The 26,805-nt window shown below is 41.9% G+C and overlaps 1 protein-coding gene across 7 annotated transcripts in view; it reads left to right on the forward strand.

Annotated features, from left to right (window-relative positions):
* LOC310706022 (cation channel sperm-associated auxiliary subunit beta-like) overlaps window positions 1-24,798 on the forward strand; it is a 45,345-nt gene extending 20,547 nt beyond the window's left edge. For all 7 annotated transcript variants that reach the window (XM_083501328.1, XM_083501329.1, XM_083501326.1 and 4 more), the window contains 14 exons: window positions 654-806; window positions 3,587-3,731; window positions 4,492-4,643; window positions 5,929-6,071; window positions 7,443-7,639; window positions 8,447-8,773; window positions 10,513-10,652; window positions 12,955-13,164; window positions 15,245-15,355; window positions 18,744-18,854; window positions 19,634-19,772; window positions 20,619-20,719; window positions 22,892-22,966; window positions 24,251-24,798. In XM_083501328.1, the coding sequence (XP_083357454.1) occupies window positions 654-806; window positions 3,587-3,731; window positions 4,492-4,643; window positions 5,929-6,071; window positions 7,443-7,639; window positions 8,447-8,773; window positions 10,513-10,652; window positions 12,955-13,164; window positions 15,245-15,355; window positions 18,744-18,854; window positions 19,634-19,772; window positions 20,619-20,719; window positions 22,892-22,966; window positions 24,251-24,472 (2,226 nt within the window). In that variant the 3' untranslated portion in view covers window positions 24,473-24,798. The remainder of the gene's footprint in view (window positions 1-653; window positions 807-3,586; window positions 3,732-4,491; window positions 4,644-5,928; window positions 6,072-7,442; window positions 7,640-8,446; window positions 8,774-10,512; window positions 10,653-12,954; window positions 13,165-15,244; window positions 15,356-18,743; window positions 18,855-19,633; window positions 19,773-20,618; window positions 20,720-22,891; window positions 22,967-24,250) is intronic.
* The last annotated feature ends 2,007 nt before the right edge of the window (window positions 24,799-26,805 follow it).

The following is a 26,805-nucleotide window of genomic DNA, read 5'->3' on the forward strand; positions in this document are numbered from 1 at the left end:
ACTTGATCTTCTTGCAGCAGAAGGGCTTGAAAGGCTTGAAATCAAACCTTTATTAGGCATTATGCAAGTAAAAACCATAAAAGAGAAAAAAACATGTAAAAGCCTTGAAATATATATAAAAAAGGCAGCAGTGGGCTACATACATATATATATATATATACATATAGAATCAGTGGTTTTCCTTGTTAACCTGATCCTTGGAGGACTGCTACCAAAAACTCGGCTACCCCCGCCGTTACCCTTTGGTCAACGTCGGATAGACAGAATCCCACACATTCACCTTGCTGGGGTTCCAGACCACCCAAAAGAGGGGACAGCACGCGTTGACGGAGCGTACTGTGCAATGGGCAATGAAAGAGAATATGGCAGTTCTTTGAGCCAGCACTTCGTGTATGTTCCCTTTTCTCAGCTTCTTTTCTGAACTTAGAGGTCCCAGCCTCTCAGAAAGTGCTTATTAGCTATGCCTAAGGGATGAACCAGGGCCTTCCCTTCAATGAACACCTTCCTGGCAATGAGAAGGTCTAAATTGGCTCTTGTTAGGGCAACTATACCTGCCGAGTTCTAACACTCTGCTTGGACACTGTGTTTCTGCTGTATCATTTCTTTTTTTATAATGCATATGTTTAACTGTGTTTCCTTCTTTTTCTTCCTAGAATCGGGCTTTGGTATCAGTGCATAAGTTAACAGACGGCAGCATGAATAAAAAAAGAAAATTCCCAGCCTTCTGGTTTCCAGATCCGCGATTTATACCAAAAGGATTGTATTTTCACACAAACAGCCATTTTCTGTATGCATATGGCAATCAGGTGTGTAAGAAGGAAGGTGTATTAACAACTGGCACATAGTGTTGCAAAGGTGGCATGCCAACCCTCAACCTCTGTCAAGCGGTAACAGGATTCTGGGGGTTCCAGACCCTCACCCTGCGGCCGTGTTTCCCTTGAGAATCAAGACACAGACACTTCCGGGTTAGCGCCATCGGCTAATGGTGGATTCCCTTCGAGTTCCGGAGGGAATCGGCTCCGCATGAGTTGGGTCTAGCCGCTGCGGCGACGCGGGGACCCTTAAAAAAAAGAAAAATCACAGGCGGTGAAGCCTGTGAACCTGGTGACTCGGCGGGCACCATTTGCGCCCCCCCGGCCCACGAAGGAGCCTTTTTAAAGGCTTCGGAACGGGGGACGGGGTGAGTGGCGCGGTGCTGAGAGTCGACTGCTTCTCCTGCAGAGTGAAGCCGCATGCCATGGTCGGAGAGCGCTGACTTCTTCTTATGAACAATTGGATTCTAAAGCAGCAACCCGTGAGTAGTACGGAAATTGGACTTGTAAAGAATTTTTTTTTTTTTTTTAATTAGGCACGATCGGGGAAGGTGCAAATAGGAAGTCCGTCTCCCCGTCTTATACATAATCTAAAGCAAGGACCAGCTAACTAAGGTCGAGAGGATTTTATCTTTTTTATTGGCTAAAGATATTAATTTCACTATTTGGCAGTTTAAGTAATTTTACTGGAGGATAAGAGCTAATTTTGGGAGCTGAAGTGCCACCCCCCCGGACCCGGGAGTGATCCGCGAGAGAGCCTGCTGAAGAGATATTGAAGAGCTTGACAGCTGTCAAATTAGCTGTCAAGACGGGAAAAGAGAACTTTGTTTTATACTGTCTCTGCTGGTTATATTTGTTACAATTTGGCTATATTTTGTTGAAAATAAGGAAAAACTGATACAAACTAACTTGATTTTTGGATTTGAACTGTAAGGAATACTAAGTAACCAAAATCCCTCTACAGGGGGTTTTGGGACATTACAAGAATGGCTGAAGGAGGGAAAATTCAAGCTAAATTGGACAGAGTGTTCTTTCTCTTGGGAAAGTTACAAGGCCAAATTGATGTTTTGGCTACCAACGTTGCAACTCTGGACTTAACAGTAAACAAATTCACTGAATTTGATAAGGACTTGATCCAGGAAGTTTATGCAGCTGGACAAGAGGAGAAATTGAACCTTGAGAGTGTGGAGAAAGAGACACATGTTGTTTCTGAGGAAAAGGAAGGAGGAGATGTAATGTTGCAGATGACAAAGGAGAGCTAGAGGCCTGACATGATGGTTACAAAAGAAAATAAGAACTTGATGATGAAAATCTGGTCTGAGCTTGAGATTGAAGAATGGAGAGATCTCCTTATGTGGGGATCTGAAGACCCAAGGATTACAAATCTGATTAAGGTGAAAGTTGGAGCTTCGGGGACATTTGGACTTGAAAGGAATAAGAAACAAGATTTGGGCTCCACTTTTAAGTATGGAGGTCTGGCTGGAAGAAACATTGTTCCTATCGGGCCAGAGCGTCTCCAAGATCTGGTGTTTAATACTAAGGACTATCAAAAAAACCGGTAGAGAGGAACTGAGAGAGAATTGAGAGCCTCGGACGTGAGATCTCCAGGCTGATAGCAGATTAAGACTGATGGACATTTGTTGGGGATTGAAACTGGGAAAGGGGACGGGGTGGGGTTTGGGGATCCAAAGGGTGCATAATTATAATCCATCTTTTTTCTTTTTATTCTGTTTTGTTGCTAGTATGAAAAGTGGGGAATTCGTGGAAGGGGATTTGGGTCGACTTTAGAAAAAGGATTTAAGATTTAAGAATGAACATTGATGCATAAATTTTGATGTTGTAAAAATGGTATTTTAAATTGAACTAAATATAAAAAGGTTAAAAATTGGGGATAAGAACTTGTTGAATTAACAATTTGAATTGGAATATAAGAAGGGGAGGTGTGGGGAAGTCAGAGAAATACGTTATAGAAAAAGAAGGGTTCTAAACTGTATATGTTTTCTTTTTTGTTTTTTCTTTTTGGTTTTTTTTTGAAATGGAAAATTCTTAATAAATATCTATTTTTAAAAAAAGAGAATCAAGACACAGAAGTCACACATCCTCCAACATTTCTTCGATGAAAATAGGAACGCCCCATTCCATAACAATAATTCTACTATTTATACCCCACACATCTTACTTGGTTGCCCCAGCACTCTGGGCAGCTTCCAACGTATGTAAAAACATAATAAAACATTAAACATTAAAAAAACCCCAGTATACCTGAAAGAGCGTCTCCACCCCCATCATTCTGCCTGGACACTGAGGTCCAGCGCAGAGGGCCTTCTGGCAGTTCCCTCACTGGGAGAAGCAAAGCTACAGGGAACCAGGCAGAGGGCCTTCTCGGTAGTAGTGCCTGCCCTGTGGAACGCCCTCCCATCAAATGTCAAAGAGATAAACCTGACATTTAGAAGACATCTGAAGGCAACCCTGTTCAGGGAAGTTTTTAATGTGTGACATTTTAATGTATTTTTAATCTTTGTTGGAAGCTGCCCAGAGTGGCTGTGGAAACCCAGCCAGATGGGTGGGGTACAAATAATAAATAATAATAACAAATTATTATTATTATTATTATTATTATTATTATTATTATTATTATTATGTCACTTCAGTGCTGCTAACACAGTGGTTTGACTTCACCCCCAGAGGCGCAATCCATTGTCTCTCAAGACATATGGATGCCAACAAAGATCTCTTATACAATATTCATTATTGTCTCTCCCCCTCCCTTTTAGGTGTGGATTTCTTATGATGGAGGCGCCACTTTTATACCATTTTTCACCTTAACTTCTGAGACGATTATAGAGGTAGATTCATGTGTTTACACCCAAGCGATTATATTTGTGACTGACTCGGCAAACCTTTTCTACACTAAGGCAGGTAGGAAAACATTAAAAAGTGGAGTCTCCTGCAGTCTTTGAAGACTCAATTATGAGATTAGGCTAAGTAACCAGGTCCCCCAACCTATGTGTTCTCATAGCTAGGTAGGGAGAAACAAGTGGAAGCACCTGATGCACCTAAGGAATTCACTCTCTGCTGGGCAGAACCAGGGAGCCCTAAGGGTGCCCAAACCAAGAACCATGTAGACTAGAGACATAGATTCACTGCATCTTCTATGACTTCTACCTTAAATGAGATTGCAGGAACTTGGGTGACCAACAGCAAAGGCTATTATCTTGTCTCCTGATGCCCCTATTTTCACATTATTCTCCAGGGAATAAATGCCCTATGCATTCTGCTTGCTGATATCTCAAAGTGTAGTATGGTTGGCTGGGATCCAAAGAGCTGTTGCAATCTTCTAGTGGGTCTTAGAAGCTTTTAATCTACTCATTTGTTGCAGCACCCTGCATCTACCTTCCAAAACCCTCCACTGCAGATCAATCCATTCAGACCATGAGGCACAAGGAGCTTCTTCCAAAAAGGAACAACACCTCCTTGCATGCTTCAAAGTATTTGACCACATATGGCCTTGTTAGATCTTGGCCCTTAGGAACTATTGCCGGAAGTTGCATAATTTAGATATACTTTTTCCTGGTCAAAACGATCTATTTCCTTATTGCATTGATTAAATATGGGTTGGAAGAGCTGTTGATCTCTCCAAATATTCACAGAAACCTATTATATTCCCCCTTTTCTGTAGGTTCACCGAGATATGCCAAGCTTATCCCTCCAGCAAAGGGTATCTTCAACATGTACTTTGACCACCTGGGAGTATTAAATCATATTTCTCTGAATGATTCAGTTGCCACATTTGTAAAAGAGACGAGTGTGGATGTGGACACTTTATTGAAGGTTAAGGATGCTTTTGATGTGTGAATGAAAAATGTCTATGAGATTGTAATAATTGTTGTTCTTGTTAAGGACAAACCGTCACTCTTCCAACATGTCAAAGTAGTAACCTAGTGCTAGAATTGACAGTGGAGTCATTAATCCAGCATTTTTTCACCACTATCTAGATATCCTTATAATAGATTTAATTCTTTTTTTTAAAAAAACCATTAAAAATTGATTTCAGAAAAGCCACCATTATAATAGGTTAAATCAAGAAAGACAATTCTTTTGTTCCTGAAAAAAAATAGCTGCTCACTGCTTTCTGGGGGGGAGCAGAGGCGACGTTTGCGGTCCCTCGAGCTCAGGCCTCACGTGCTCCAGTCGTTGCAGGAAATTCCTCCCCAGTCCCAGGAACCCTGGTTGATTCCCTGCCAAGAAGGACCATTAAAGCTGGCAGTCTGGGCATTGGCTATTGCTCCTGCCTGGCCAGGCAGCAACACCTTGAAAGGCGGTGGGCCTCAGCGGCACAATCGGGTCCCAATAGCTCAATCCGAACCATATTTCCTGTATATGTGCCCTATATGCCGAGGGAGTGCATTAATGGAACTTTCAGAAAACCATTGAGTTTGCCCCTCCCCTTAGCACAGGCAAAGTCACATAATGCTCCAACTAAGTTGCCACCTTCAACTCCTTCACTTCTTTCAAGTGGGACTTGAAAGTGCTTAGCTTTAACTGACTCCTACCATTATCTTCAGTACCCTGAGCAAATACTGATTTTTAAAAACATAGTCTTGTACTCATTAGAAATTTAAGAGAAACTAGGGAGAAATTTAGTACTATCAGTAATACTTTGTGATTACTGCAGCTATGACTGTGCTGCTTAATTACCAGTTTCTAAGCAATTTCTTTTCTGATTGCTATTATAAATTAAATTATCCCTTAGTGTGGTGTGGAGCCAGTGTGGTGTAGTGGTTAAGAGCAGTAGACTTGTAATCTGCTGAACCGGGTTCGCGTCTCCGCTCCTCCACATGCAGCTGCTGGGTGACCTTGGGCTAGTCACACTTCTTTGAAGTCTCTCAGCCCCACTCACCTCACAGAGTGTTTGTTGTGGGGGAGGAAGGGAAAGGAGAATGTTAGCTGCTTTGAGACTCCTTTGGGTAGTGATAAAGCGGGATATCAAATCTAAACTCTTCTTCTTATTATTATTATTTTTAATTCCCATTTATTCCTAAGCTAGTTTAGCAAGTCTTTTATCTATAAACGCATGAAAAAAAATTATATAATTAATTTTCTCACTTTGTTCCAGGATATTGACTTAGGTTTTGAATTTCCTTTGGCTGTACAGTATATCACTGAAGAACAAATCTTACTTTTAAACCATGAGCCACGGATGGTAACAAAACATGAGAGATTCAGTAGGCTGCAAAGCGGCAAAAGATTAGATTATGGGTAAGTATCAATAACAGCATATGTTTTGTTAACAAGCAATGTCTTGGTCTGTCAGGTTTTTCTTTTTAATATACCCTGCTATTTTACAGAATATAGCAAAATAGCATCTCTCTAATTTGGTTAAATTGTTCAGAGGGTTGCCACTTTCTTGTTCTGCCTGCTCTTAGAACCACTTTGTACTAACATTTGCAACGTATACCGTGTAATACAAGTTTCAAACAAAACTTGTAGGCTTCAAAAATATATCAGTAGGTGATGTGTGTGTTGTCGGAAGTTGGAAACGGTTCCTGCAGTGTGTATGATGATGACATGGTTTCCCATGACTTCATCATCTGGGGGGGACGGGGACCCACCACCACATTTGGGAGCAAAGACTGCTGGAGTCTGCTGTCTTCCAGGGATGTGATATTGCTGGAGCCAGAAGGAACAGGTTCAGATAATATGGCCCATGAAGTATTGCACCTACTAGGTCAGTGTTTCCCAACCGGTGTTCCCCGGCACACGAGTGTGCCGTGAGACACCGGCTGGTGTGCCGCGAGATGCCTGGAGGGAGGCGGGCGAGTCGGGCGGCGAGAGGCGGGGCGGGGGCGGCGAGGAGAGGCCGCGCCTCCTGCTGCTGCCTGGCGCTCCTCCTCGCAGCCGGCAGCGCTGCCTGGGCGCCTCCGCGCGACTCTGTCTCGCTGGGTTTGGTCTCCCAGCAGAGACGGGTCACACGCGCCCCTCCCTCCCTCCCTCAGCCTGCGCGGAGGCGGATTGAGCGCAGCTGAGAGGAGCTGCCGAGGGAAAAAACGTTCACTTTTGTGCGTCCCTCCCGGCGTGACGCTGCGCGCTGACGTCACGGGGCGGGGCTTTAATGGTGGTGTGCCGCGAGATTTTTTTTTAGTACACAGGTGTGCCGTTGCCCAAAAACGTTTGGGAAACACTGTACTAGGTGTACCAAACATGGAGATTAAGGGGTATTTTTGTGTAATAAGAAATACATTTGATTTTGATTTGATTTAATACTTGTATTCTGCTTTCCCCACAACAACTGTTGAGCTCAAAGTGGCTCACAGTAACAATAATACCATTACAAGTTAACAGACATTGTGATCATGGTAGTAAATTCAAAGCACAGGAGAATATAAAGTAAAGACAAATTCATCAAACAGTTACTACAACTCAATACAAAATCATAATGATTCAAAAGATCAGAAATAGCTGCTGAACAGTAGCCCTGTGCCAGCTGACATGCTTGAAATCACAATTTTCTCTTAGCACTATTTTCCAGCAAGGGAATGTTAGGAACTAGTCGAAATTCGTTAAAATTCATTAGATGTGTGATCTGACATCATCAAGGTGGTATTAAATGTATGCTTCTTTTTAATTTAGGCCAGGAGGATCGTGTATAATCAAAGATGTTTTTAGGACGCCAGCTCCTCCGGGCTTTATATCATCTGCACTGGCAGATGTTCTAGATCGGTTTCCCGTTGAATCTAAAACTGCTAGCCCTTGTACAGCAAATACTTTAAGAGTTTTGCCCCCTACAGGGACCAGTATATCATACAGGCTTCAGCTGACTTCTCCAGGTTTGTGCATCACCTGATAATGAAAAGTTTTTGGAAGGAGGGTCTTTGGCTTATGCTAATCACACTTCAGGGGGGAAATATATAGGAAAAGAATTGTAGGGAATACTATTGTTGTTTATGCTGTACTTTTGTACTGTTTTATTGTTGTTAGCTGCCCTGAGCCCGGCTTCGGCTGGGGAGGGCGGGATATAAATAAACTATTATTATTATTATTATTATTATTATTATTATTATTATTATTATTCATCTAATGAATATGCCCAGCATTTCCTAATTTCCTATGTAGCCTCTTTTATATGTTCCTCGCCATCCAGTCATTTTTATTTCTACTAGATCCCCTTCCTAAATCAACAGCCAGCCAATCAGTCTCCAACTATGTGTAAATTCATACTTTTCTTATGGAGACAAAATGGCAAAATGAAGGAAGGATATGGACGGTGTATCCCAGAAAAGTAAGGTAAGGGGTTAATCTGGTAGCCCCATAAAAAGAAGAGAAAGAGCCCCCAATTTCCAGCCTGTGAATGAAGCATGGGATTTCAGGCTTCACTTGACACTGCCTTCATTTCTGAGGTTTCTGGCAAAATAGAAAGTTTCATGAGCTGTGGGAGTTACAGGGCTGCTGTTGACTAGGAGAGCCACACAGGTAGTGGCAGTCTGTCAAAAATTAGGAATCTAAACTTTATATCAAAGAAGCCATAGCTTCAGGTCAGTTTATCTTTTGTGTAAATTAAGCATATTCCTAGCAGCAACAACAACAAAGGGAAATGCAGCATTGAATGATGTTTTCTTTATTTTCTTGTTTTCCAGGTGTGAATATATTTAAACCAACCGATCTTGAGAAAACAGTGGTGATTCCAGGCAGTAGCAGTTTCTTCATTATTCAAGTTGTGGATGACCAAAATGCTTTAGGAGATGCTACTATGCCTAATAGGGTGCCTTTAAATACAGACATTCCACCTGGGAGGTGGTTCTTGTATGACTTTGGCACTGCAAATACCAGAAAATGGAAAATTGTTGTTGACATATGTAGATATACAATACAACAGTTTGATGACCTACCACGCCATGCCATTAAATACTTGGATATTGGGTCAAAGCTGGAATTTAAATTCAGAGTGACTCCAGTTAATGTAGGTAAGACTGCATATATTTCTTGTCTCTCCGCTCTTCAGTATTCTCTATAAAATGTCTGAAAGTGTTTGAAATCATATGAAAGCAAACTCTTTATAAATTATAATCCTCTAATAATTTAGCTGACATTCAGCAAAATGTATTTTACATATATTTTTATATGCATGATTGCTTTTAAAAATGTAATAATAAAAATAATTATAACCAAGATTTATCAAATAAACTATCAAAGCTTATCTGACTTCCATAACTTTTGCAGATGTTACATGCTGTGTGTGTGTGTGTGTGTGTGTGTGAGAGAGAGAGAAGGATTTGGTCATTTGTATCCAAAACTATATTCCATTAAAAATCCTTCAAAAATAAATTAAAAGGCAGATATATTCACAAATATCTAAAAAAAGCACCACACAGAATTCTGTGTGCAATAATAAATCTTAATATTTCCATCTTTCAAAACATAGCAAGTCCTAGATTTGCATTTGATAACATTTTATATTTCTTTGTATACCCAATTGTTGTTGTTTAGTCGTTTAGTTGTGTCCGACTCTTCGTGACCCCATGGACCAGAGCACGCCAGGCACTGTCTTCTGTATACCCAAAGAGAAGTCCAATTTGTTATATGTATTAATTCAGCCATTGAAATAGCAAATGCCTTCAATTTGCTTATTCGATCCTTAATTGATGGTATATTGGAAAATATGTTATTTTTTTGCAAGGAATTCATCTTGATTGCTAATAGTGCTGTTGCTAGAACAAACAAAAATGACAACAGGATGAGCCCTGCCAAGCACCTTTAGTTAAATTAAATGCCGATGAAGTAATCCCATTTGTATAAACTCTTCAGAACAGATCTGTTTATTCATTATGTTTGTCAGATGCTTTCTACAAAACCTCGGAATTCGAACGTAATCTGTTCCAGAAGACCATTCAACTTCCGAAACGTTCAAATTCCAAAGTACAGCTTCCGATTGGTTGCAAGAGCTTCTTGCACTCAAGTGGAAGCCGGACAGATGTTCGAGTTCCGAGGAATATTCGAAAACCGGAACACTTCCTTCTGGGTTTTTGGTGTTCAGGAACTGAAACTTTCGGCAACGTTCAAGTTCCAAGGTTTGACTGTACCATGATGAATGGTACTGAAAAGCCACTGAGAACTCCAAGAGAACCGAGAAGGTCACACCTCCCCTCCATATCTGTCTTGGTAAAGGTCACTCCACATGGCATCCAAGGCAGTTTCTGTGCCAGAACCAGGCATGAGACCCAACTGGAATGGGCCTAGAAAATCAGGGCTTGGAGGTAGCCACCTACCAACCACTTGAACACCTTCCCCTTCATTTTGAAGAAAGGTTTGTTTCAAAATGTATATGTCATATGGATTTTGAAACTAGCGGGATATCCTATTGACTCCCATCCTGCCTACAGATCTTTATACAACTCTTTATAAGTTATAATCCTCACTCTAATAATTTAACTGAAATTCAACAAAATGTATTTTACATATATTTTTATCCTATTGACTCCCATCCTGCCTGTAGATCTTTCATATGGATTTCTCATTTTGATGTGTATATGCACACAGATGTATATGAAGTAAGGGTACACTGGAATCAGCCAAAATCCTCAAGTATTTTTCAACCCAACTGCAGTCTCAGAGTGGAGCTAAGTTTTTCCTTTTGTGTGAGGTTGTTCTACAGGAAAGAAATATTGGAAATAAACATCATTCTCATTGTTGTTTCCTTCCACAGCGTATAATGTGTTTCATAATAGGCTAATGTACATTGCAATTGGAAGGCCTTCTCTACTGGATGTGAGCACGAACATTTATTTTGACGACAACAATAGCAATTTAATCGATATCACTGTTCATAGTAGATTTTTTGAAAAGGTAACATGCTGCCAGCTCTTTTCAGAGTACAAACAGCTTTAATGTGCATTCATGCTCCAAAAATCTTCTCCCCATGTTTTTGTACAAAACAAACTTATGTTGGTTTTAGACCAGTTTACGCTATGGCTTTCCTCACAGAACCCTAGAAATTGTAGATTAATGAGACTTGGTTGCTAGATGTGATGGGAATTGGTTGCAGATGTTAGTAGGTGTGGCGGTGAGCTGGCAGGGAGGGGCCAGCTTGTGTGCTGGGAAAAGGCATTGGGTTGGATACTTAGTGTAACCTGGGGGTGAGAGGGAGCCTCTCCTGTTGGACATGTAAAAATCTCGGGATACCCTGGTAAAGGCGTCTGGGTTGAAATCCGAAGGTCCAGATGACGTGAGGTGGGGGTGATGGGCCAAAGGACTTCCGTTCAGTGGCCAGGGGCTGTCAGCTTAGTTTACCAGCATCTTGAGGGGACCCTTAACCCAGGACTGACCCTTGTGAATAATCATCCAGCAGTCAGGTAGGATGATTTGGGATACACACCCAATGCCTATTCCAAAACCTCATGGCCAATTTATTTCCAAGTTCTTCTCATGTCGTTTTTGTTGCTTACTTCCCAGTTCCCAAGGCACACTGCGCATGGGCCTGCAGTCCCCCTCCCACAAGCACAAGCACATTTTAAAAGCTATAAAATGTTAATCAGCCAAACGCCTGAGAAACGTTTTCACCTGGCAACTAAAGATATGCAATGAAGGCACCAGGGAAGCCTCCCTAGGGGGAGCGTTCCACAAATGGGGAGCTAGCACAGAAAAGGCCCGCTTTTGTGATGGCACCCTCCAGACCTCTTGTAGAGAAGGCACATGCAGAAGGGCCTAAGGTTAAAACTGTAGGGTCCTGGTTGGTTTTTATAGGGCGAGGCGGTCCTTGAGGTATTATAGTCCTGAGCCGTTTAATTGGCAACACCTAGAACAGGCTGGATCCTGGACATAAAAACTAGCCACTCATAGTGTTACACTCAAATCATTGGAACTGAACCCCTTCATGAGCATCCTGGGCTCCAGAAGCCCTGAAGTGCTCTTGTGAGATCTCACAGGTCCATCCAAGTTCTCTCAAAATCACCCAGGAGCATCAAAGGCCCGTCACACACAGAGGCAAAGCAAGGCAGAGATAGCTACTGTAGTTCTATTGTTATGAATGGGGCCCAGTCCCAGCTAACTTTACCTGATGTGTGACCCTTGTCTTGGTATGAATATATTGTTTGTCATAGGCTTGTTTTGGAGTATTAGATTAATAATATTTAAAATGTTCCTGTGGGAGAGGCATTTGTCATACGAGAATTCTTAAAACTATTCCAATGGACGACAGAATTTGGAATTCTTCTAGTACGTACAATGCACACATGCTGTGCTGGTGAAATGAATGCAAATGCCTTACATCAACAGCCATGCTTGCATGGATAAGGCTCTATGGCAGGGGTCAGCAAACTTTTCTACCAGTGGGCCGTCTCACTGTCCCTTAAATCTTCTGGAGGGTTGGACCACACACGCATGTGCACACGGACGCACACACAATGGTGGAGGTGGGCTTCTCTCTCTCCCCCAGGCCCTCCCCTCCTCCTGCTTTCCTACCTCCTCCGGCGGTGGTTGAGAGCCAGTAGCGGTGGTGGCACCTCTCGTTTCTGGAAGAGCTTCCCAGGTCTGGGCCAGTAGGCATGCCAAGCTCCGGCCGAAGCCCCACAACATGCCCACAGGCCTCTCTCTCCATGGCCTCGCTCGCCAATCTGAAGCCTCGCCGCCTGTGTGCTGAGGAAACCAGGGATGGCTCTCAATTGCCCAGTGTTGCTGCTCGCCCAAAGGCGTCCGTGGCTTCGAATTGGCTGCGGGAGCTTCCTGAAGCCAATCCAAAGCCACCTGCATGCCAATCGCGGAAGTCAATCGCCGCGCTGTGCCTGTTTAGCATGGGAACTGACCGGGCAGGGTCCTCAGGCTGGATTAAAGAGCCCCTCTGGCCTTATCCGGCCCACAGGCCTTAGTTTGCTGACCCCTGCTCTATGGAGTCAGCTACATTAGTCGAAAAACAGCGCTTTAAATGCATTATAAACATGCAACACCAAATAGTGCTGGAGAAAAAACAAACAAACAAAATTCTTTGCGATTTTCCATAGTGTTTGTTTTCTTTTGTTATAATGATTTAATTTCTGACTTATTTATGGTGGGTTTCCCCCCTGTGTGTAGATCCATCCTATGATGAGAAGCTAATTATATTCATCTATGTTGGAGACCAAGTAATGTTATGCTTTTTCATAAACATCCCTAGGGTAAAAGCACCATAGCTGTGATTATCGCAAGGGGATCTCTCCGATGTGAAGTGTTAACTCTTATCTTAACGCTGAAGAATTCCTGCTCCTATCTTAAAGCAATGCACTATGTTCTATCTGCTAAAACCTCTCCTTCGGACTGGCTAGTTGAGGATGTCAGCGCTGAACCAAATGGCTCAGCGATTGCCAGACTTTTAAAGCAGCTACCGGTAAGGATCCTAAATCCTACATTTTAGTTTAGAATTCTTTCGTACCCTTTCTTAAATGTTCTGAACAGGGGAAGGGCATAGATGTACCCATTGTTCTATGAAGCCCCGGGATACATTGTTCCAAAGCCATACCCAGGCACAAGACTCCTGAGTTGGATGGATTTAAGTGTGGCCCGTGAAACAGAGAGCGATGCTGAGGACATCGCTACACTCTCTGGCATCTGTGTCAGTGAAGCAGAAAGGTAAAAGCTAACTTATCTTCTGATAGAAGGCAGGGTCAACATTTCCAACTGTCTTTTTTAAAAAATCAATTTTTTAAATGTTTCATTAATAACAGTCCTATGGAGGCCACATTAATTCGATGGCAAATCACGCCAAATCACAATACAATCAAAAGAGCCAACTAAACAGTTCCGAATTAAACATCCTGTGTTCTAGATATCAGGTGTTGATGTTATTCCTTGATCCTGCGCCAATTCTCTTAATTAGTCCAAGTTCCACAATTCCGATCTTAATCCTTTGTTCTAGCAGCCACTGATGTGATGACTTTCAATCGTGTTTAATAAATCCAAATCCATTAACTTGCAGAGGGAATTTATATTCTGTAGCTGTGTGAAGTATCTGTTTACCTTCTTCTTTTCCTTAATGTTGTAATCAGTCAATTTTCTTCAACATTGCCCCTCCATTGAAAACTCATGCGTAGGTAAGCTCCATTTTGCCTCTCTGAAACCAAAAGCAATCCAGGGTCCGGCCGTGACTTCTGATTAACTTCCAGTGTTTATCTCCTTGTTTTTTCTAACAAGTTGGCGTCTCACCAAAACCGTAATAAATCAGAATTAGAGCTCTCTTTAGTTGGCAATGTTACCAATCATCACAGTATTCCGCACAGTCTATTCTTTCAAGCACTCCGTAAAAAAAAATTATAAGTTCTTCTTGAATCCCTCTTGCATTCCCTATATAGTTGTAATCCATTAGTAATTTCATTCCATAAATATTTGATTCTTTTTCAGTGAAGGCTTGCCGATCCATAGCAAAGCAAAAATAATGTAAAAAAAGAGAGCAAAGGCTCCCCTTTAATCACGTAGCATTCCAGTTATGATAATGAGAGTTCTCCTCATATCAAACCTTGGCACTCAGTGCCTGATTCATTTCACAGGTTACCATTCTCTTTCTTCCAAAACACGTCTGTTTCTTAAGTCCAAATTCAGATACATCTTGAAAGAGACAGAGATGCCTCCGCCCATGGCGACTGCATCAGGGAGTTTCCAATATGTGCAGTGCTATGCCCTCTGCGTCCCTTCATTACATCTGGGCTGCAGAGGTCTTCTCAGGATATTTGAATCAGAAGCCCTTTTATTTCCTTTCCCCCCTCTCTCTCCCCCCCACTCTTTTATTATTTTCATCTTCATGTTTCTTTTCCCTGCCTTCCCTTGGTCCTGCTTTTGGTGGTGTTGTTTTTATGTCCTCTGCTCTGGGTCAATGAGGGGGTGTATGCACATGAAGGTGAGGGCTGGCTGGTGAAGGACCCTGTGTGAGAGGCAGGGAAGAGAAGGTCTCCCAGGGTGGGAGGCTGGAAGAAGGGAAGCTCCCAGGTGAGAACTGGGAAGAACCATCCCCTTATGTGTGAGACACGGCTTGAGATCTACCTTTGAGAGAGGATTGCATCTCTCTCTCTTTCTCTTTTTGTTTTCATTTAGATTGGTTTGCTTTTTAAATTTGTTCTTTCATCTGTATTAATAAAGCCTTAATAATTAAAAAAAAAAACGAAATCTGTGCTGCTGGTAATAAGTGTATGGTAATAAGTGTTTTTTCATTTACAAAGATTATCATACAAATAAATTTATATAACCAATTAGAAAATATCAAATCATTGACCCCCCTTTCTGTGCTTACTTATGTTTTATCTTTTATCACTGCATATCCAATTCATATCTATTTACTATTTATCCTTTGTATTTTATTTAAATTATTTTCACTGCACATTTTTATGTCAGTCCCACTAACGATTTAAGTTGTTTGCAAAAATTCTTCAAATAATCAATAAATTTTCCCCATTAAATTGTGTTGTTTTTTCATACAGGTGAACTACAGGCCACCATCTGTTTTGGGAATTGCTGTTCCACTCACAGAAAACTTCTATAATGCTGACCCCAGCAAACCTAAACTGAGGGATTATTTTACAAATTCAAAAGTAAGTCTTCATAGCTACTCCTGTAAGAATTTGAGAATGCGCATTTTTCAAAATTGCTATCCATTTTGTTTTGTTTTGTTTTGTTTTGAATGTTTTAATAGATATTTATTGAAGATTTTCCATTTTAGTAGATTAAAAAGCCAAAAAGAAAAAAGAAAAATTAAAAACATATACAGTTTACAATCCTTATTTTCCAATAACATATTTCCCTGACTTCCCCACACCTCCCCTTCTTATATTCCAATTCAAATTGTTAATTCAACAAGTTCTTATCCCCAATTTTTTAACCTTTTTATGTTTGATTCATTATAAAAAAACGATTTTACCTTATAAACAGCAAAATTTATACATCACTACTCATTCTTAAATACTTTTTCTAAAGTCGACCCAAATTCCCTTCCACGAATTCCCCATTTTTCATACATATAACAAAACAGAATAAAGATTAAAAAAAGAATTATAATTATACACCCTTTGGATCCCCAAACCCCACCCCATCCCCTTTCCCGGTTTCAATCCCCAACGAATGTCCATCAGTCTTAATCTACTATCAGCCTGGGGATCTCACGTCCGAGGCTCTTAATTGTCTCTCAGTTCCTCTCTGCCGGTTTTTGATAGTCCTCGATATTAAATACCAGATCTCGGAGATGCTCTAGCCCGATGAGGACAATGTTTCTTCCAGCCAGACCTCCATGCTTAAAAGTGGAGCCCAAATCTTGTTTCTTACTCCTTTCAAATCCAAATGTCCCCAAAGCTCCAACTTTCACCTTAATCAAATTTGTAATCCTTGGGTCTTCAGATCTCCACAGAGAGAGATCTCTCCATTCTTCAATTTCCGATTCAGACCAGATTTTCATCATCAAGTTCTTATTTTCCTTTATAACCATCATGTCAGGCCTCTGGCTCTCCTTTGCCATCTGCAACATTATATCTCCTCCTTCCTTTTCCTCAGAAACAACATGTGTCTCTTTCTCCACACTCTCAAAGTTCTCAAATTTCTCCTCTTGTCCAGCTGCTTGGGCTTCCTGGATCAAATCCTTATCAAATTCAATGAACTTATTTACTGTTAAGTCCAGAGTTGCAATGTTGGTAGCCAAAACATCAATTTGGCCTTGTAACTTTCCCAAGAGAAAGAAAACTCTGTCCAAGTTAGCTTGAGTTTTGCCTCCTTCAACCATTGTTGTAATGTCCCAAAACCCCCTCTAGAGGGATTTTGGTTACTTAGTATTCATTCCAGTTCAAATCCAACAATCAAGTTAGTTTGTGTCAGTTCTTCCTTGTTTTCGACAAAGTATACCCCAATTGTAACAAATATAACCAGCAGAGACAATAGAAAACAAAGTTCGCTTTTTCCGTCTTGACAGCTAATTTGACAGCTGTCAAACTCTTCAATATCTCTCCAACAGGCTCTCTCACGGATCACTCCCGGGTCTGGGGGGGGGGGTGGCGCCTCAGCTCCAAAAATTAGCTCTTATCCTCCAGTAAAATTGCTTAAATTGCCAAATCGTGCAATTAATATCTTTTACCCAATAAAAGGGAAAAAATCCTCTTGACTTTAGTTAGCTAGTCCTTGCTTTAGATTATTTACAAGACGGGGAGACGGACTTCCTGTTTGCATCTTCCCCGATTGTGCCTGATTCAAAAAAAAATTTTTTTTCTTTAAAAATCCAATTTCCGTACTACTCACGGGTTGCTACTTTGAAGTCCAATTGTTCACAAGAAGAAGTCAGCCCTCTCCGACCATGGCATGCGGCTTCACTCCGCAGGAGAAGCAGTAGACTCTCAGCACCGCGCCACTCACCCCATCCCCTGTTCCGAAGCCTTTAAAAAGGCTTCTTCACGGGTCGGGGAGCGCAAATGGTGCCCGCCGAGTCACCAGGTTCACAGGCTTCCCTGCCTGTGATTTTTAAGGGTCCCCGTGTTGCCGCAGCGGCAACACCCGAATCCTGCGGAGCCGATTCCCTCCAAAGCTCGGAGGGAATCCGCCATTAGCCGTTGGCGCTAACCCGGAAGTCCAAAATTGCTATCCATTTTGCACTCTGTGCTATTGCATGTTCTTTACATACACATACACACATTAAGAAAAGAGATTTCTAATTAAGAGGAGAATCTTGAAATTCAACTTCCAGATGAGCATTTCTATAGAATTTGCCCCAGAACTTAGTCATCCTGCTTGCGCATACTATAGACTCAACACCTGTCTTCTTCCCACTATAAATAGCTGGTTTTCACATACTATTCTGAGAAAAATAACCTGAAAACTTGGGCTCAAATCCTTATGTTTTAACTTTATGGCCACCTCATTGCCACCTCATATCACTTGCCAAACCTTTGCAGTAATAGGACAGATCAGGATCAGAACATATGTTGACACAATTGCCCAACTACTTTCCACACACTCAAGGTAAATATACTTTAGGAGCTATGGAAACAATTTGAAGCACCCAGAGCAGTCAATATGAGCATTTCCTTTTTTTGCCCTAGGTGAACTCTACTGCCTCACCCCATTTTACAATCCTCCATGTTTTCCTGTTCTATCAACAAGAGGCAGTAGAGGATTGTATGCATAGCTCCTTTTGCACTATTCCATATATTCAAGATAATGATATTTTACAACTGATTAAAGACTCTCAAAGTCCACAGTATCAAGGCTGCTTAAGAATATGGAGAGTGTAGAGAAGAAAAAGGGAAAGGCTGAAAAGCAGGCAGAGAACTTCATCTGCAAAATCATTTGCTGTTACCCAAGAGCCCCAATGTCCATTCAACTCATTTGTCTCTTGCTCAAGAGAATGCTTCTCTTCAACCCAACTGCATATCACACTTCCTGTTCACTAAGGAACAAGAGTTATTGCATAGTTCTCTTTGCCCTGACTCTCCCTTTCTTTCTGACAACCTTTTCCACCAAATTTGAACGCACTGGGTTCTCCAGTCCACTGATAGTTGTAAAACTATAGACTGATTCAGAGGCCAAATGATTTCCATTGCATATGTTGGTCTACTTTGTAAGCACAGTTGAGAATTACCTTGATTATACCTTCTTTGGGACACAGGTGGCACTGTGGTCTAAACCACAGAGCCCAGGGCTTGCCGGTCAGAAGGTCGGCGGTTCAAATCCCCACAACAGGGTGAGCTCCCATTGTTCGGTCCCAGCTCCTGCCCACGTAGCAGTTCGAAAGCACATCAAGTGCAAGCAGCGGGAAGGTAAACAGCGTTTCTGTGTGCTGCTCTGGTTCGCCAGAAGTGGCTTTGTCATGCTGGACACATGATCCTGAAGCTGTCTGCGGACAAACCCTGGCTCCCTCGGCCAGTAAAGCGAGATGAGCGCCACAACTCCAGAGTCGTTAGCGACTGGACCTAACAGTCAGGGGTCCCTTTACTTTTCCAACAGAATTCTGGACGGTACAAGCAATGTGCTGGCAAATCAAACCGCTCCGAATGTGGATGTACAGAAAATATGAAGCTGTCCTTTTCTGTTGCCTTTTCTGATTGCAAGGAGAAGGTAAGGGCTATGCCTACATGTGCAGCTTTTTGTTTGTTATTCGGAGGAGTTATATAGTATCCTGGAACCATTACATCCAGTATGTAAAGTATATAAAAATAACAGTACATTAAGAAACCTAAGAAGATAAAAATACCCTTAGCTAGTGCTGAGAAGATGACAATGTTGTGGCAGGCAAACATCTCTGGGGAGGGAATTCTGCAAATGGGGCGTCATAACCAATGAATCCTTTCTCTGGCTGCTTTCTACCATGCCAAGGAGAATTTCTAAAGACTCCCATGGTTCTTCAAGGTACTGGGTTCCCAAGCCTTATAGAGCTTTAAAGGTCTATTCCAACTCTATGATTCTATTCTATTCTATTCTATTCTATTCTATTCTATTCTATTCTATTCTATTCTATTCTATTCAGCTCATTACCAATTTGTAAGTCAGACTTCCTATTTAGCAGAACTAAACCAGCTTATGTAAATAAAGTGGTACCTTGGGTTACATACGCTTCAGGTTACAGACTCCGCTAACCCAGAAATATTACCTCGGGTTAAGAAATTTGCTTCAGGATGAGAACAGAAATCATGCAGCAGCGGCACAGCGGCAGCAGGAGGCCCCATTAGCTAAAGTGGTACCTCAGGTTAAGAACAGTTTCAGGTTAAGAACAGACCTCCGGAACGAATTAAGTTCTTAACCCGAGGTACCACTGTACTTACATTTGTGTCATTCCACATCGATCCATGCAGGCATCATTTTAATGTCAGTGATTTCTATATATGTTTCATTGCCAGGCCCTGCGAATGAAATTCCCAGTATCAAGGCTTCCTCTCTATTTCACCATTGAGGATGAGGGTCGCTCTGTAAATCTGACATCTCCTTATTTTATCACAATCGTAGAAGTCAACAACAGAACCAACTGGAAAGTTTCAGGTAGGGAGCGGAAGAATCTTGGGATTCATCATTATCTTTCGTATCGGAGAGGTTCTGTTGGAAATACTTGTCGTCAATGTATTTTCAGGCTCTCGTTCTTGCCCTATAGTAGGTGTGAGGAACCTTTGGTCCCCTGTATGTTGCTGAATTCCCATCATCCCTATCCATTGGCCATGCCTGCTGGGGCTGTTGCAGGTTCTAGTTCAGGGAAGACTTGATGTGGAAAGATTTGAATCTAGTCCAATTCTTTCTGCATGCAAAACCTATTACACCCACAGACCCTTAAGGCCTGAAACAAGCATAACACAACCCATTGGTTTACCTACCTACCCTTCCCCCTAGCTGTTCTTCCTCCTCTAGTTCTCCTGCTAGCTTTTACCATGACTAATAGTTATGGTGGCAACAAAGAAGAATTCAGGTTAACCAACATTTCATATGAATGTTTGCCCACACCCCTCCTTTTTCACCCACTCGTGATAATTACCAGTAATCACTGTTAGTGCTTTTTTCTGGGGGGATGCAGGGGTACGCATAACCCTAAACATTTTGTGAATCTAAGTTTGGCCTCATTGAGGGGCAGTATTTCAATATGAGTAGAAAAATGAGAGTACCCCTAAACTTTTTTTTGGAAAAAAAGCACTGCTGTTTGTTAACCTCTGGAAAGCCGCTGTAGAAGACCCTGTGCAGCTCTAATACATCATGCTGTGCCTCTGATACCTTTCTTACTTTTACATTTCATGAGAAATAGATCTGGCTATTCATCTGTATTCAGGCCCTACTGAAATGTAAAAAAGAAGGAAGAAACTCAAACCTACCACTCTGCGACTGTTTTAACTGTTTTTTCAGGTACCAATCAAACATCAAGTATGTTAAAAATGAAAAAATATTTGGAGCACAGACTCAAAACTGAACTATATAATCCAGATGGCCTATCTATAACGATAACTGTAAGTGCCAGAGAAAATACATACAGTGCTACCTCAGGTTACAAACACCTTGGGTTACAAACACTTCCAGTTACAGACTCCACTAACCAGGAAGAAGTGCCTCGGGTTAAGAACTTTACCTCAGGATGAGAACAGAAATCGCGAGCTGGCGACATGGCGGCAGCGGGAGGCCCCATTAGCTAAAGTGGTACCTCAGGTTGAGAATGGTTTCAGGTTAAGAACAGACCTCTGGAATGAATTAAGTTCGTAACCAGAGGTAACACTGTACTTTGAACGAAAAGACCAAACCCTAAACCCAAACTCTTCTTACCTTAAAATCTTTGTACCAGGGTGGTCCAACTTTTCAAACAAAGTGGGTCACAAGAGTACTCAAAACCTTTCAAGGTGCCCCAATTTTCCTGCATCATCCCGGAATTTGAAGAAACTACCCCAGCTTCTGATTTGATCCTAGAATGTCCCATTTACCTACTCCAGCGCCACTGCTGACCCTGGGGAGAGGATGCGCCAGTGCTTGCAGTGATGCTGCGCTCTCGCATGAGTCAGCATGGCACCAAAAGACATACGTCCTGATTTTCATCAGAGGAATGTTGGTGCCATGCTGACTTGTCGGTGTACTTAGAGAAGGCAGCACGAGGGTTGGGGAGGGGGCATCAGATGTTGCTGAGGGGTGGGGAAAAAAACCTTGAGGTCTACATGCAGCCCTGGGACCACATGTTGGGCCACCATGCAATATTCATTTGACATTGTGGTGCTGTGGTCTAGTTATCTCCCGCTTGGACTACTGCAATGCGCTCTATGTGGGGCTACCTTTGAAGGTGACCCGGAAACTACAACTAATCCAGAATGCGGCAGCTAGACTGGTGACTGGGGGCAGCCGCCAAGACCACATAACACCAGTCTTGAAAGACCTACATTGGCTCCCAGTACGTTTCCGAGCACAATTCAAAGTGATGGTGTTGACCTTTAAAGCCCTAAACAACCTCAACCCAGTATACCTGAAGGAGCGTCTCCACCCCCATCGTTCAGCCCGGACACTGAGATCCAGCGCCGAGGGCCTTCTGGTGGTTCCCTCATTGCGAGAAGCAAAGCTACAGGGAACCAGGCAGGGGGCCTTCTTGGTAGTGGCGCCCGCCCTGTGGAACACCCTCCCATTAGATGTCAAAGCGATAAACAACTACCTGACATTCAGAAGACATCTTAAGGCAGGCCTGTTCAGGGAAGTTTTTAATGTGTGATTTTATGGTATTTTTGGTTTCTGTGGAAGCCGCCCAGAGTGGTTGGGGAAACCCAGCCAGATGGGCGGGGTACAAATAAATTATTATTATTATTATTATTATTATTATTATTATTATTATTACTATTATTACTATTATTATTATTATTACTGTGGTCTAAACCACTGAGCCTAAGGTCAGCGGTTTGAATCCCCGCAACGGGGTGAGCTCCTGTTGTTCAGTACCTGCTCCTGCCAACCTAGCAGTTCGAAAGCACATCAAAGTGAAAGTAGATAAATAGGTACTGCTCTGGCAGGAAGGTAAACGGCATTTCCGTGCGCTGTTCTGGTTTGCCAGATGTGGCTTAGTCATGCTGGCCGTATGACCCGGCTGTCAGTGGACAAACGCCGGCTCCCTCGGCCTATAGAGCGAGATGAACACCGCAACCCCAGAGTCGTCTGCGACTGGACCTAACGGTCAGGGGTACCTTTACCTTTTTAATTTGCATATTAATTCAAAATCTCAGAAATTTTCTGTTCCAAGGATATAACACAGTTGCTAGCAACACTGATTTTTAGGCTGTAGTTATACAAACAATTGAATGCATGTAAGATGCTTTTCTCAATAAGCAGCTCCTGTCTGTTCTACGTGGTACTGCACATTATTTCTGTGAAATATTTCAAGTGAACATGAACACTTTATATTTCGGTTATAGTTTATGACATTTAAGAGAATCGGTTTTTTTAAAAATGGAGCAGCAATATTGAGGCAATATTGCATCATGTGCCACATTGCAGTTCAGCCAGCCATATCTATATTTCTGTTCAGGTCATACAAAACACTTATTTTCTTTCGGCAACCAGATCACATTAATAGCCAAGGATTACAGTTTTAATTTAAAAAATGAAAACAAATGTTACTGCATATTAGTAACAACTTTCCCCCCCCTTTCCAACAGGGATCTGAACTTTTCCATTTCAGGGTATCAACTATTCCTGGAGTCTCCTTTTGTAACTTATTTGACGAATTTCAGGTATTGTCATTGGCTCATTTTAAAAACAACACACAAATTACACCATACTATAGGATGAATTAACAAACATAAAATAGGATACGAGATTGTACAAAATGTTCCCACATATTTAGCCCTTACTTCAGCACATTCCCAGAGAACAGCAGGAATTAGCGGGTGCAAGGGGGACTGGACTGGAGAAGGACACTTTAGGGAAACGCACAGAAGTGGAAGCTAAAGCAGACTGGAGCTTTTGCATATATATATAGCCTCATACAGGGTGTGTCTTTTAAAAGAGGCCCCGTGGAACATGTGTACTCTGTATCCACGGGGCCTCTTTTAAAGGACTCATCCTGTATATATGAATGTCTTTCTGGATGCCAAGGCTCAGAACTGAGGCAAGTACTCTTTAGTGACAGAAGCCCAGCAGATATTTAAATAGCACAACTGTGACTTCGGTCATTGACTAAAAACACTGCAAGGCAGGAGTAGCCTCTAAGCTCACAAAGCAATAGCTTTGAATGGTGCCTGAAGATTTTGCTTTGTCACTTCTGTTGTACAAGCTCTAGAAACTTAATTGTATGTGGCTTTTTTTAATTAAAGTTCAGAGTTTGGGATATGCCCCCTGCCCTCTTGGCAGGCCTGCCAGTGCCAAACATATGACCATGGAAAGGCTGCCATCTCAAACAAGAGTTGATAGAGTCACTTGGATAATCTGGGCCAGGTTAACTTTCTGCTCCAGCCTTTCCAATTTAATGCCTTCCAGGTGATTTGGGACTGCAAAGGGCTAATGGGGATGGGAGTCCCAAATGTCTGGGAAGGCTAGTCTGCTCTGGCTGGCAGCATCTATCCAATATTTCAGGGAGAGTTCCTTCCTAGCCATGCTACCCCAAATCTTTCTGAAGTAGAAGTAGTAGTAGTAACTGAACCTTTGGCCTTTTGTAAGCAAAATGTGCTTTACCACTGAACTGTGAGCCTTCCCTCATAGAATTGATTGTCTGAGAATACAAGGAAAAACCTATGCTTAACAAAGAGAGCCATACTTTCTTAGCCCATACTTTTCTGGGTATTTTATTTTACGAGGTACAATATAATACAGTATCTTGCAACAAACCACATGCAATGCTTACCAAATTGCTTTCCCTGTAAACTCAGATGACTGCTTCTCTTCCCCCACCACTTAGATTTGCATATGCCAGCTTTCGCTATCACTTAGACCAGTTTCACTATCTTGTTGTCAACAGGGTGAACAATAGTCAATTTAAAGGGAAGTGACTGTTGGAATTACAATATTTTCTGTTGCAGATTTATATTGACGATTCTCCACTGGCATTCCCAGGAAACTCTCTTATCACTTCAATGACGACTATTTTAATGGGAGGCATTATTTTTGTGGCATATATTCTGTATGTATTTGAAATTGAGATAAGGAACTTCTTAAAAAGGAAACTAAGAAGAAATAAAGTGGCATCAAAACCCCCAACCAAGACAGATTCAGTAAATTCTGGTGATTCTGCAGGAAGTTGACTGGCAATAGTAATAACGTTATAATAATGTGTTGGTTTTTAAGACCCCCTGTTGCTTTTATCAGTAACTATGTTCCACAAATGTTAATGGTATTTTTTTGAACGAACATATGTACAACTATTTCATCTTTAGCTGTAGTCTTTCTGTTTAGGAAAAATATTTTTGAAAATATGTGATGAATTTTCACTTGTTGTTCCTTAGGATGAAACGCATTTAGTAGCTGCTTGTCCTGAATTTTACTGAAGTTTATTGGGCAAGATTCCCCCCCCCTCCGAAAATGTCACTGAAGCAGTATACAATAAAATAGTTCATATATTTAAAATACACTGCATTGCTAAATGTGTCTACTTACGCCTCTGTTTATTTTAATGTACAGGTTATTTCTGGAACTCTCTAGCTTTCTCCTTAATCCAGCGCATGTTTGCAATTTGGTCTCTGGTTCCTCTGCCCCTTTGAAATCCAGCTTGCACTTCTGGGAGTTCTCGGTCCACATACTGCTTAAGCCTGTCTTGTAGAATTTTAAGCATAACCTTGCTAATGTGTGAAATGAGTGCAATTGTGTGGTAGTTGGAGCATTCTTTGGCACTGCCCTTCTTTGGGCTTGGGATGTAGACTGATCTTCTCCAATCCTCTGGCCACTGCTGAGTTTTCCAGCATATTGAGTGTAGCACCTTAACAGCATCATCTTTTAAATTTTTAAGTAGTGCAGCTGGAATATCATCACTTCCACTGGCCTTGTTATTAGCAGTCCTTTCTAAGGTCCATTTGACTTCACTCTCCAGGATGTCTGGCTCAAGGTCAGCAACCAGACTGCCTGGGGTGTATGAGACATCCATATCTTTCTGGTATAATTATTCTGTGTATTCTTGCCACCTCTTCTTGATGTCTTGTGCTTCTGTTAGGTCCTTATCACTTTTGTCCTTTATTATGGTAATCTTTGTACAAAATGTTCCTTTCATATCTCCCATTTTCTTGAACAGATCTCTGGTTTTTACCATTCTATAGTTTTCCTCTATTTCTTTGCATTGCTCGTTTAAGAAGGCCCTCTTGTCTCTCCTTGCTATTTTTCAGAAATCTGCATTCAATTTCCTGTATCCTTCACTATCTCCCTCACATTTTGCTTGCCTTCTCTCCCCCGCTATTTGTAAGGCCTCGTTGGACAGCCACTTTGCTTTCTTGCATTTCCTTTTCATTGGGATGGTTTTCATTGCTGCCTCCTGTATAATGTTGCGAGCCTCCATCCATAGTTCTTCATGCACTCTGTGCACTAAATCTAAATCCTTAAACCTGTTCCTCACTTCCACTGTGTATTCATAAGGGATTTGATTTAGATTGTATCTTACTGGCCCCGTGGTTTTTCCTACTTTCTTCAGTTTAAGCTTGAATTTTGCTATAAGAAGCTGATGATCTGAGCCACAGTCATCTCCAGGTCTTCTTTTTGCTGACTGTATAGAGCTTCTCCATCTTTGGCTGCAGAGAATATAATCAATCTGATTTCGATGCTGCCCATCTGGTGATGTCCATGTGATGTCTCTTGTGTTGTTGGAAAAGAGTGTTTGTGATGACCAGCTTGTTCTCTTGACAGAACTCTATTAGCCTTTGCCCTGCTTCGTTTTGAACTCCAAGGCCAAACTTGCCAGTTGTTCCTTTTAACTCATGACTCTCTACTTTAGCATTCCAATCCCCTATAATGAGAAGAACATCCTTCTTTGGTGTCATTTCTAGAAGGTGTTGTAAGTCTTCATAGAATTGGTCAATTTTAGTTTCTTCAGGTCTGAAGCTCAACATCAAAAAAACCGAAGATCATGGCCACTGGGCCCATCACCTCCTGGCAAATAGAAGGGGAAGAAATGGAGGCAGTGAGAGATTTTACTTTCTTTCTTGGGCTCCATGATCACTGCAAATGGTGACAGCAGTCACGAAATTAAAAGACACCTGCTTCTTGGGAGAAAAGCAATGACAAACCTAGACAGCATCTTAAAAAGTAGAGACATCACCTTGCCAACAAAGGTCCGTATAGTAAAAGCTATGGTTTCCCCAGTAGTAATGTATGGAAGTGAGAGCTGGACCATAAAGAAGGCTGATCGCCAATGAATTGATGCTTTTGAATTATGGTGCTGGAGGAGGACTTTTGAGAGTCCCATGGACTGCAAGAAGATCAAACCTATCCATTCTAAAAGAAATCAGCCCTGAGTGCTCACTGGAAGGACAGATTGTGAAGTTGAGGCTACAATACTTTGGCCACCTCATGAGAAGAGAGGACTCCCTGGAAAAGACCCTGATGTTGGGGAAAATGGAGGGCAGAAGGAGAAGCGGACGACAGAGGACGAGAT

The sequence above is a fragment of the Podarcis liolepis genome (genome assembly GCF_965112155.1).
Source record: "Podarcis liolepis genome assembly, chromosome: 1".
NCBI lineage: Eukaryota > Metazoa > Chordata > Lepidosauria > Squamata > Lacertidae > Podarcis > Podarcis liolepis.